We start from the raw sequence: 12,864 nt of genomic DNA on the forward strand, positions 1-12,864 counted from the left end.
ATCAAGTTCAACAGCAACAGGTGGTCCAGGCTCGAGGACAATGTTGGACTCTTAGGTTAAGTGGAGACAGTAACTATCACATTACAGATTAAGGTTTAGAAACCTGATCACTTCTGTGGCTGATCATTTCCTTTAAACTTTCAGTTCCGCAAATGCCAGCGAGCAAATGGTGCTTTGAGTCACAGCTGCAAAAACCATGCATCTAGGCCTTTCCAGGGCTGCATAGTGGAAAGTGAAGTTAACATGTGAACTGGGTTTTTAAGATCCTTCTGAAAAACGTGAATTAACGTTAAAGTGTCAAAGATTAACTCATTTCTGATAACTGTATGTATGAAAGTGGAAAAACCATTCGGAGCAAGATTCAGAGGAAACCGTTTGACCTATATAAAATGTAAATTCTGTGTTGTTATATTTTAATTATCTGCCATTCTTTAATGCAACTTTAGTTCTCTGTATTCTCTTTTAAAGGAGATTTTTTTTCATTCAGGATCAGAGAAAGCTGTATTTTCTCAAATGTTGATGTGATTAGAAATTCCTGGCCTCTGTGCCCAGTTGCAAGCCATCCAAAATGACATTGTTCATTTTATTTACGTTTTTGCAAATAATTGCCCTGTGTCATGAACCTTCCCATGTCTGCTCATCAGAGATAAGGAGAAGATCCTCTTGAGCCCTCCCATAAACACACACACAGTCAGGCTCCTTCAACATGGGGACATCCCTTCAAGAATTTGCATTTTCTCCTGCAGAAAGTCCAGAACTTTCTTCTCTCCCACCTACATCCAGTCTTCTTAAAACAGATTTCTGGCTAGGCGCAGTGGCTCACACCTATAATCCCAGCACTTTGGGAGGCTGAGGCGGGTGGATCGCTTGAGGTCAGGAGTTCGAGACCAGCCTGGCCAACCTCGTGAAACCCCATCTCTACTAAAAATACAAAAATTAGCCGGGTGTGGTAGCAGGTGCCTGTAATCTCAGCTACTTGGGAGGCTGAGGCAGGAGAATCACTTGAACCCAGGAGGCAGAGGTTGCAGTGAGCCATGATTGCGCCCCTGCACTCCAGCCTGGGTGACAGCGAGACTATCTCAAAAAAAAAACAGATTTCTCTCCTATGAGAGTTTCTGGTCTTTAATGCTGCACTTTCCTCTTCTGAAACATCAAGTGCTTTTAAAGAGGGACGGTGCTGACTGCCTGGTTCTGAGGCATGAACGACACTGGTAAGTGACAGCAAGATGGTACAGAGGAGTTCAAATTTGGGTCCACCATCCTGGGCTCCGCTGCATAGTGTTAGGCAGTCACTGAGCTGGTTCCTTCCCACCACATTGGGGTGCTCTTGCCTGGCCTGCCTGTGTTAGGCAGTCACTGAGCTGGTTCCTTCCCACCACATTGGGGTGCTCTTGCCTGGCCTGCCTGTGTTGCAGGGGGGCGGTGTCAGAGGAGACAACATGAAAGTGCTGGGAAAGCTGGATACAAACACAAGCTGTTGTTTCTAATCAAAGTTAAAACTGGCTTTATGCTAAAGGAGTCTTTAGTGCCTCCCAAAAAAGTGAGAACAGTATTTTTCCAGGGGCTTCTATGACCTGCTGACCTTTCTTCCAAGACATCCGTGAGATTTTTCTTATTAGAGCGGTGTGCTAACTATGGGGTGGGAAGAGAGAAAAGAAGGGCACAAGAAAGAAAAAACAATCCGTAGTGAGTAAAATGCTGAAGGCTTTATTACATTAGTACATTACATAAACTCATGCATTTATTCAAAAAATATCTATAGGCCAGGTGTGGTGGCTCACGCCTGTAACCCCAGCACTTTGGGAGGCCAAGATGGGTGAATCACCCGAGGTCAGAAGTTCAAGACCAGCCTGTCCAACATGGTGAAACCCCATCTCTACTAAAAATACAAAATTAGCTGGGTGTGGAGATGTGCGCCTGTAATTCCAGCTACTCAGGAGGCTAAGGCAGGGGAATCGCTTAAACCCAGGAGGTGGAGTGCAGTGAGCCGAGATCGCACCACTGCACTCCAGCCCGCGCGACAGAGTGAGACTCCATCTCAAAAAAAAAAAAAAAATCTATCAAGCACCTATTTTGTGCCAGAAGTTGTGCACACTGCAGATATGGAGTCCCTAACCTCTAGAATTCTTCCATTTCCAACCTCCCTTCTGACCCATCACATCTAGTCATCTAGTTACTTAAGTAAAAGCATTTATTGAGTTTCATTTTTATAATTTTAAATTGATAAAAATGTATTAAATAGAATTAATTTAACTTAAATAAAAATGTATTGATCTTTGTAACATGGTGTTTTGAATTATGTATACATTGTGGAATGGCTAAATCATGCCATTTGTGGAGTTTCTAACGTGTGCCTGAGACACAGTTCCCGCCCTCAGGAATCTCCCCTGTTGTTGGGGAGAAAGACAAGTAGATGGAGGCCGCACGGAGCCACAGGCCCCAGGAGGGCTGTGTGAAGGGCAGGGCTTGGAGACCCAGTGATGCTGCGGTCGGCTCCCCAGGAGGTGGGCCAGGCTTCAAGGAATGGGGGCTACCTGCTGAGTTTGAATAAAGGATAGGAATTTGCCAGGCACACAGATATGAAGGAAGGGCACCAATTCTGTGAAGAAGCGTTCACTATGTAAAAGTAGGATTTTGAACTTCCTAATCTTGAGATTTATGTTCCTTGGAGCCAAATGCCACTGTTGTCCTAAGGGAAACACTAATGTGTGATTTTAAGTAGATAATACAAAGGCCCTATAAACTGTACCATATCTGATGGAGTCGGCTGTGGCATGGGCCTTTCTCTTTGAGGGAGTGAGTTGTGTGTCCTTGGAAGGCATTTCCCATTGCCCAGTTTCATTCTCTTTAAGAGCTCCTGTTGGGCAAATGGGAGGGTTGCAACGAGATTGAAATCCCTTTTCCATGGTCACGGCCCTCAGTGTGTAACAGGACATATCCGCAACCCTCAGACAGGTTAATCCCACACAGGGGCCTGGCTGACTTTCCCTCTTCTCTGGATTCCAACTAGGGATAGAGAAGTGGAGGTATGACCTTAGCACAGAGGCGTTCCCACTTTGGGAAGAAGAAAATGCCTCACGGCCACAGCAGTGCTAAGGGAAGTGGCACCCTGACCAAGCATGCGGGTGAAGTCATCAGCTGGTGTGCGGCAGGAGGGCGCAGATCTCAGATAGCAGCTCCCTGTTGATTGCTCAGCTTCATTCTTGGGTTCTGAGAATAAGCCATAGGCGGAGGCACTTCTGTAAGAGGAAGCAGCTTCATTAAAATCTTGGGAAATTTTAATTTGCATTCACCTCCTCTAAACATGAGCATGAATCTGTAAAGTGATACATTCTTTCTTGCTTAAGAAATTAAAGCGTTTGGGGATTTGAGTTTTTATACTCTTTGAAAATTGAGTTTCTTGTGTCTAAAATCATCATTCACAAAATGTCCTCTCACCTGAGGAATTCCAACACAGCAAATTCAATCTGAAATAAATTGAGGCTACATTTAAGAGACGGACTTCCCGCTAAAAATAGGTATTAGAGAGCTGTTTTTGCCAAAAAATTGAATACTTAACCTTATTCTTCACTCTTGACTCATTTGTTTTGTCTCAGTTCTGGGTGAACTGGAGGGTTTTCTTTCTTTGTATTTTCATTTTTGTATTCATTTTCTTAATGCGATTGAATTAGATCAACATTTTATGCCTTCTCTTCCCATAACTTGCATTCACATAGACCTGATATATGTATGAGCCTAAATCTTTGTGTTTAACACTTATTATTGCTTTGGAATAACTGTCCATATATGGAATGATTCATTCGGTTGGTATAGCCATTTACAGGGTTCTTGATACACATTTCCAAATTAACTTCTAAAAGGTTTTACATGAAAACTCTTCCCATCCATAGCCATCACCCGTTTCACCTCACACACTTGCTAATGCTATTAATGTTATTGTTAGAATTTATGCTAATCTGATGAGCGATAAAAATACCTCATGTTTTGTTTGTTTGGATTTCTTCAATCGGTAATGAAGTTGAACAGCTCACATGTATTAGCTGTATGTGTTTCTTACGTTGTAATTAATTGTTTAGGTGTATCCTTTGCCCATTTTTGCACTAGGTTCTTGTCTTTTTCTTACTGATATCTAAGAACTCTTTGTATATTTAGGATATGAATATATTTTGCAGGTATTTCCCCAGTTTATTATTTGCCTTTTAAATTTTATGGTCTTCTTTACATAAAAAGGTTTTCCCTCTTTTTTATTTATAATCAGATTATCTTTTACTATTGTGATTTCTACTTTAAGCTATTTAGAAAGCCTTTCATAATCTTGAAACCAGATCACAGTTTATATATGTATACTTCTAAGTTTTAATTTTATTGTTTTTTCTTAAAAAATACATGTATGTGTTTATGTGTGTGAATATATGTATATGCATATATATCTGTATGTGTGTGTGTATACATGTATATGCATGTATTTAGCCCCTAATCCACCTTTAATTTGTTTGTGTCTATTGTGTGTGACAGAAATCTAATTGAATTTTTTATTCAAATAAATAATCAACTGTCCTTTTTCTCTTTGTTGAATTTTTTTTCTTTCCCTATTAATTCCATATGTTGCCTTTGTTGTAGAACTCAATCACTTCATCAAATGGGCTGTGTTTCTGGCCTCTCAGATGTGTTCCGAGACCTGGTGTCCCTGCATTGTCTTACCTTATGTAGATTTACCACAGTGTCTTAGATGTGTGACTCCGTTTGTATCTGGTAGTATAACACAGTTGAATATTTCTCTTTTATCTTCCAGTTTTTCTTGGCTACTGTTACCTGCTTATTTTTCCTCAAATGAACTAAAGAGTAACTTGAAACCTTCTCCTCCTTGATAAAAATAATCCCCTCATTGGTGCACATGACATCAGGACCTCCTGAGGCTGTGATACGGGCACGTAAATAAAATAATAAAAATAATTCTATCATGGCTTTTAACTGGCATTGCTTTTAAGCTATGAATTGTGGAGGAAGTGGCATCTTTACTGTGTTGAGTTCCTTATCGTGGAACACTGTTCTTTCCCAGTTTATTCAAATTTGTATTATAGCCTCCAGCAAAGTTCAGCATTTTTTTTTTCATTTAGCTGCTGGACATGTCTTGTTAATCTATTCTGTTTATAATTTTTGGTGCATTGTGAAGCTAATCTTTTTTAGAGAGGTGGGGTCTATTATGTCATCTAATTGGTCAGAAATAAAACTCCTAATTTTTGTATTTTCTATTATTCAGCCATCTTGCTGAACTCTTGTTAGTTGGAATAGCTACTGGATGTTTCTGTTGATTCTCTAGCACACAGTCATAATGCATTCCATGTTTCAAATACTATAATGCCTAACTGTATGCCACCAGTTTACTGATACAGAGACTGGATTGTGTTGCCTCCTGTGCCATTCATCTCCATTGTTATTGAGTCTGCTGTATGCCCACCCTTGATTAATGCTCTGGATATTGGGGTGGGGGGGAGGACAAGACGTCTCTCCAGGAGCCTTTCACTCAAGTGGGGGTGGAGGAGTCCAAAGATAAACACACAAGTAATATCATTGTAAGGAGTGATAAGTGCTGAAGGGCCATATGGGGCAATTGAATAGAAAATACCTGGAGGGGCTCGGGGGTGGGGTATTCCTAGCATTTGGGAAGTGATTTGCCTGTATTGAAATAGTGACTACATTTCACACTTTAAAATGCTGGAAATGTGGTCATCTTCATGTCAGTTTTTGCCATGGGCTTGGGAGAGAGGAAGAAACACGCACTGTCAGAGCAGCTGCCTTGTGCACTGCTGATGACTGGGCTCAGGCCACCCTCTGGGGCTCATGCATTGAGGAGAGCAGAGGAGCTGCAATGGTGATGGGGTGGCTCTGGGTTCCTTGTGGCGGTCGTGGAGTTCAGGAGTGGGCTGGGGCACAGCAGCAGGCTGTGCGACGAAAGCAAGGAGAGCTGGCCAGTGTTGTCCCTGCCACCAACACCCCCAAGAGAGCATGCATCGGAACAGGCAGCATGCCTAGGGAGAGCAGAACCTTTTGATGTGGATGCTGGTGCTCAAAAAAGGGAAACAGAGATGATTGTGAAACTCAAACATCCTCAGTCTCAGAAGAAGAGAAAGAAATGTAGAGGCAAGGCAGCCCTGACCGTAGGTGGTATGAAGTGCACCAGCCAGCTCACAGCCCCCCACACGGTAGGTCTAAATGAAACCCGCCAGTCAGCATGGGCCATACACCTGCTCAGAGCCCACAGCCAGCCTTCTGGCTGGCCAAGGCTGCAGAGAAAACCCCTTCATCTGCCTCATCAACCCACATGCTCTTATTCGTAGATAATGGGCAACGAAGATGTTTGTGGGAACCAACAGTAAAATGTGAAGGATAACTGATCTTAGGAAGAAGAGTGACATTTTAGTGAAAGGGAATTTAAAAGGAAATTATAACTCCTATCAACAGAAGAATTTAATCGGTTAGTTATTAATGATATTCATAAAATGAGGCAAACAGAGAGCACGTGTTTGGCCCGGCGTGGTGGCTCATGCCTGTAATCCCAGCACTTTGAGAGGCTGAGGCAGGCAGATCACCTGAGCCCAAGAGTTCAAGACCAGTCTAGGCAACATGGTGAAATTCTGTCTTTACAAAAAATGCAAAAATTAGCTGGGCATAGTGGCGAGTGCCTGTGGTCCCAGGGGAGGCTGAGGTGGGAGAATAGCTTGAGCCCAAGAGGTCAAGGCTGCAGTGAGCCATGATCATGCCACTGTACTCCAGCCTGGGCAACAGAGTGAGGCTTGTGTCAAAAAAATAAAGAGTATGTGAAAATACTATAGGAGAAAAAGTTTTATAAATAAAGATTGTGAAAATAAAAAATTCATTAGATAAATACTGTAAAGAACATGGCTAAAGACATGTTGGTAGTCAAAGATATAACAGAAGAATATATGCTAGAAGCAAGTAAGGATATCTGAAGAGTCAAGTATCAAGTTGGATGGGAGAGGAGGCTCTGCAAAAATACAAATAAAATCTTAAAACACCCCAAAAATAGGAGAACAACAAGGTTGCCTACAAAAGAAGAGAAATCTGACTGTAGACTTCTCAAGAGCAACATGCATTCTTAAATATAATGGAAATATTCTCTCCTAAGGACAAATAATTCTGAACCTAGAAGCCTATGCAAAGACGACTACTAATCAAATGAAGATAGAAAAAAAAGACATCTTTAGACAACATACAGGGTTATACAACATCTCTGTCTTAAAGGGTTTTGAAAAAATTACTAAAGGGTCTACTCCAGAAAAAAAAGAAGAATCCAAAAGATATTCAGGCCTGGTTAAACCTTCCCTTCTTCATTCAAGGTCACTGGCTTCTCAAGATGTGCATGGCCATTATCCACTTCCATTCTTTTGGCCTGGAACTTACATAGTCTTAAGTTGCCATTCTAATGAGGATCCACCAGAAGCCACATTTTGGAGAATCTTCCCAACTTGAATTTCAGGTACAGGTCCAGAGAAGGAGGTAAAACATCAAGGTATTTTCTGACATGAATGTTTGGGTAGCCTAGTTTGGTGAAGCTGTATCCACATGTAACAATGCAGAGTTGTATTAGCTTCCACAGTTATTTTCACATTTAAGTAGAGAGCAGGAAAACATAACGTCCAAGAGCAAGGGTTTCGGAGTCCAAATCACTGAATAGAATCCCATTTCTCCTGTCTCAGACCCTTCTGAAGTTGTCTCACTAAACCCCAGCTTCCTTGTTTTTAAAATGGGGAAATGATGTCCACCTCTGTTCTATGGAGAAGAACACACGGCATTCCTTTGAAAAGCTTGGCTGATGCCGACTTCACAGAATTACATCATTAATTCATCATCATGGTTATGCCAAAAGCAAGGAAGAGGGGAAAGAAATTTTGTTCTTGAATTAATTTTTCAAATACAGTAAAGCGTTGACATAGCCTCTGAGTAGACGTAATGGACATAGGGCTTAGACTTCACAAACCCATGCTCCCCAACAGACAGCATCCCACTATCATGGCAGCAAGGGGGCAGACAGAAGAAATGCTCTTCCGGACTTTCATGGATCTCCATGGAGCTATCTGCTCCGGTTCTGTGTCCTGTGGTCACTTTATTCTGTAACTCCTGGTTGTGACATTTTTGTTCTAGGATGACAGACACCTTCTTGTCTCTAAAGTGTGTCTTTGTTGGGTTTTTGCAACTATGGATGTGTTTTTATCCTAACCAGATTGATGCCTAGACCTTTGTCAAAGGAAACCTTTCCCCTTCTCCTCCACATCCCCCCCTTCCCCACTTGAGGCCCCCAGCGGTTTCGAAATATTAAAGCCGTCAGGAGGGTTGAAGCTGATTTTCCAGGGGAGGTGGGGGAGGCGGGGACAGCAAATGTGTTTTGAGTATTGAACTGCCGTTGACATCTAAAGTCTCAACCATGCTGTTTTCTCCACACTTCAGCAATCAGGACATCCAGCAAACCCATAAAAAACCAAACTAATAGCATGAATATTCAGTGACCTAGAATACTAATTATTGTCATGAATATTAATGTGATCGGACTTGCTCTTTCCTCTCCTCTTTCTCTCTCGTCCTCTTTCTCCCTCTCTCCCTCTCTCTTTTTTTCCACTTAGCCGGCTCTAAAGATGGGTCATAATGAGAGCATTTAAGAGGGAGCGCTCTCCGCCGTGACAGGGACCGGGGTAATAAGGAGAGCTTGATTAACGTGGTGCACTTGGGGGAGAGATGAGAGGCTTCACGTGGGCCTGTTCGGGGGAGGCAATGAGGCACCGGCGGCTCTGTTGCTGCTCCCGGAGATTAATGAGGCCTAAGAGTGCATTAGGAACAGTGACAAAGGTTTGATCTAATGGGCTCAGTCATTTTTCCTTTGAGTGACAGACGCACAGAAGTAATTGGCTGTGCAGAATGGCAGCTCATTGGCGGTACTTAAGGATACATTATCCCCGTTGTGTGGCCCGCAGAGGCTGTTTATCAAAACTGCTCACACTGCAGACGCGGAGTCGCGAAGCTGCTGTTACAGTGGTAATAGCTATTAAAAAAAAATAACGCGACATCAAAACTAGACCCGTTGTTGTCTCATGGAAAGAAAGTTTTTCTTTGTTTAGTTTAAAACGGTCTAGAAAACATTATAATAACTCTGGAGTCCGGAGTCTGTTGTGGGCCCTGGATGAGCAGTGTCAGTCCACACCTGTCCCCTGCCAGCATGCGGTGTGGCCAAGGCTTGGTGGAACACAGATCCTTGCTTCCCACTCATGTCGACCGAGGTCACTCGGGAGTTTCCCACACATTGGATCTTGGTTACAACCTCTGACATATAAATTGGAAGCTTCTGCTAAGTACCCTTCTAGCACCTTGGTAGACCATTTGCAAATGGAAGCCTTACTGGTCGAGAATTATTTTTCTGAAATAAAACCTCAATATCAGTAGCATGTGATATCTGCTTTCATAAACCAGGTTTTGTTGGAATTGGTTTTAATGTCTATTTGACAATTTTTAGGGAAAATGTTAATGTTTTGTGAGGCTTCTCAGACATCAGGAAGTTAGCTAAATGTGACATTAGAAGACACTAAAGTTCATCTTAGTTCTTTTTAAGAATTGCAGCATCTTCAGTTTTTATGAGCAATGCGTTCTCACTATTAGTTGTTTCCGTGTTTATACATTGCTCCCACTGAGGTTTAGGCAAATTCATGTGGTATTGTTTCCATCATTAAATTGTAAACTCTTTGAGGCATACACTGTTACTTCTCTTTCTTTATTATCCTCTCTTAGTTTTGTGACCTAGCAATTATTTTCTCATTAAGTATATATTCCTGCACGTTACCCATCATGTGAAATGTAAGTGATGGATGTTGAGGAGATTAGTTGCTTTCCTGCAGATAATGTTCCCCTGCAGTAGCTCTCTGTGGTCCTGAGCATTGGTGTGCAATTCAGAAGTAAGTATTGTACTTCCTAAATTAAGGATAGCTTCAATTATTTGAACTCTAAGTGGAGTGTTCTTTTCTGAAAGAACCAACTAAAGCAACTTGATTCCTGATGATTTCAGCTGAGACATATCAGGGGATGGCCAGGACCCTGAGTTGGATGTGGTAACAGGTGTGCCTACAAGTAAATAAAAGGTGCTTCAAACACTTTTTTTCTCTCAAAAATGTGTGTGGGCAGTGAGAAATAGTGTTTCAGCTGCTGAACTGATGCTTCCGAGACCAGCGAAGTGGTCTGCAGGATCAGCTGTGGGAAAGAGGAGGTGCCCGGAAGAGCCTCTGTGAATTACCCGCGCCCCCTCCACCAGGGAGCCAGCTGCCAGCCCCGGGGGCCAGTGAGAACCGAGGCCTTGGGAAAGGGCTTCTGGTTCTTCCAGGCTAGAGGTGAGTCCGTGGCTTCCCTGCTTTCTGCAGTCCTTTCCCACACTGGCAGAGGAGAGTTTTTCGAAGTAATCGTGACATTTTTCCATCTCGAAACCTTGTGGCCCGTTGTTTTGAGTTACCACTCATACAGTGAACGTTTGCGTTTCTGGAGTATTTCTAGGGAGTGGTCAAACCCCGTAACATCCCAACCAGCAAACCTGTAAAACCTGCCTCATGTTATCAGACTTGTGAGCCCGGGGTACTCCTTGGTGCTTCGTCTTCCCTGTGTCATTGCTGGATTCAGTTGTGAGATCATTTTGTAAGAACTGGAAGGCAGAGAAAGAAGTAGTAGTGAATACTTCTCAGGGTAGAGCTGTGTGGCCACCTGCTCCTGGAAGGGGACTGTAAAATTCAGAGATAACCGGGGAACGCTCCCCTCAAAACAGTGTTGTCAAATGAAAATGAATTTCATGTTAAAAACACACACACACACCTGTTGCATTTATCATATAAAGGAGAAAGAATATTGTAAAGATGGAACCGTTATTCATGGCAGAGGAAGACACCAAACCAAGAAAAATTCTTCTCCGTCTTCATAATGCTTACACCCCTCATCCTCGCTGTTGCATCAGCTTGTCCATATAACCCATACCAGGAGATGGATTGTGGCCAAGGCAAGCCGTACGATGGCTCTCTCCATAAACACCGTCGGAATCTGGAGCAGCACGTGTTCCTTCAGCAGATAAAAATGGCAAAATGAGAATGGCACACATTGTTTTGCAAAGGTCGGAATAAGACTCCACGTTTTAGGAAGTGACGACGAACCGTCTAATTCTAGGATGTTGAAATCTGCTTGGCCACGTTGATGTATTTAGTAGTCATTACATTTGTCATTGCAACTGGGTCTGGATTCTGTATATTCTTTTTTCTGTTATGTAGAACTGTGTGGCTGGAGAAAGCAACTTTGTCTTTAGCATAAATACTTACACTTATTTCTAAATATAATTACTTAAATGAGAACTTAGCGTCTGACATGGTAAATATTTTGTCTTGAATTGTACCAACTGCCACATGATATCCACTCCCAACATGGAGCAGTAACCCAGGGATGGGAGGGAAGGGATGACTCTGGCGCTCCAGCTCACTGTCACCTGCTGTCAGGCCATGTCCTTCATCCGCTGCGTGTGCATGGTGCCCCAAGCGCAGGGTTGTTGTTGTTTTTTATCTCTCCTTCCTTTCTTGTGTAAACTGTACCTCTGACAACATTGGCATCACTCTGATCATCAGACCTTTGGGATGCTGGAAGATGGGGGGTGCCGTGGAGTTCTCCACAGCACCAAGCACTTCACTAGTTGATGGTGGGTGTTCAGTAAGTACTCACAGAGGGAATGAATGAGCTCAAGCAAAGTGATGCCAACTACAGCACTAAAGCAAACAGGAGGCAGATGGCATGCACAGTTCATACATGAAGAGACACCATTACAAGGGAAACATAAGGAAAAATATTCAGACATTTTAGATTTTAAAGACAAACAAGATTAGCAACATCACCATTTTAAGCTTTTGCTAAAAAACTGTAGAGATAGGAAAACCCCTGTTGATGAGATTAATAACTGATATCTGCAGAGGTTTTACAGTTTACAGAGTGCTTTACATAATTTGATCATTATATTAACCACATGGGGCATACTGTTATCATTATCACCATTTCTTCATTATTATTATTATCCACTTAGAAATTATGGACTAAATTGCTTTAAAGATGCCCAGGTTCCATCTTCTTTTAGTTACTGGTCATTAAGAAAATTAATTAGCAACATATATCATGAATCAGAAAGATATACTATGCTGTTTGTTCCAGTAATAACGCTGCTGAGAATTTCTCCTAAGGAAAATTCAAAAGTAGAAGATGTCCTTTGCAGTGTTGTTTATAGTCAGAAATTGGAAACAACCAAAACTATCCAGAAGTAGAAAAATGGTGATATAAATTATCTGCATTAAATCAATAATGTTACATATCTAAAATTATGAAGATTACATAACAACATGGGGAAAATGGTTAGGAAATCATATTAAAGAAGTATATAAAGTTATATCTTTTCTGTGGCCATAACCAAGAACAATGTATGCATATGTTCAATAAAAAATTGATCGGTTAGATGAGATTTTGGTGGATTTAGTTTACATTATTTGTATACCTGTACTTTTGCCAAGTAAATTTTAACAGTACAACAAAATAGGCCCCCATTATTTTTTCTTTGACATCATAATTTAGAACAGGGAGAAAGCAGCATACAATGAGCTGTTTCTATGTTGTAGGAAAGAGCTGTGGAATTCCAGGATGTGGAATCCTAAGCCTGGCCACGTTGCTGTATTTAGTAGTAATTACATCTGTCATTGTGACTAGGTCTGAACTCTGTACTCTGTCTTGATAAACATAACATGGAAAATCTCTTAACTAAAAAAAAGGTATCAAGAAACACCAGATTTGTGTCTC

General features: G+C 41.8%; 1 protein-coding gene across 16 annotated transcripts in view; it reads left to right on the forward strand.

Annotated features, from left to right (window-relative positions):
• Positions 1-12,864, forward strand: part of AGAP1 (ArfGAP with GTPase domain, ankyrin repeat and PH domain 1) — a 640,400-nt gene that overhangs the window by 418,384 nt on the left and 209,152 nt on the right. The window contains exon 13 of one of the 16 annotated variants that reach the window (XM_055109250.2): positions 145-4,950. The exons of the other annotated variants lie outside the window; for them this stretch is intronic. Within the exon in view, the coding sequence (XP_054965225.1) occupies positions 145-206 (62 nt within the window). The 3' untranslated portion in view covers positions 207-4,950. Of the gene's footprint in view, positions 1-144; positions 4,951-12,864 lie in introns of those variants that run through there. 16 annotated transcript variants of the gene reach the window in all.

This window comes from Pan paniscus, chromosome 13 (assembly GCF_029289425.2).
Source record: "Pan paniscus chromosome 13, NHGRI_mPanPan1-v2.0_pri, whole genome shotgun sequence".
NCBI classification, from domain to species: Eukaryota; Metazoa; Chordata; class Mammalia; order Primates; family Hominidae; genus Pan; species Pan paniscus.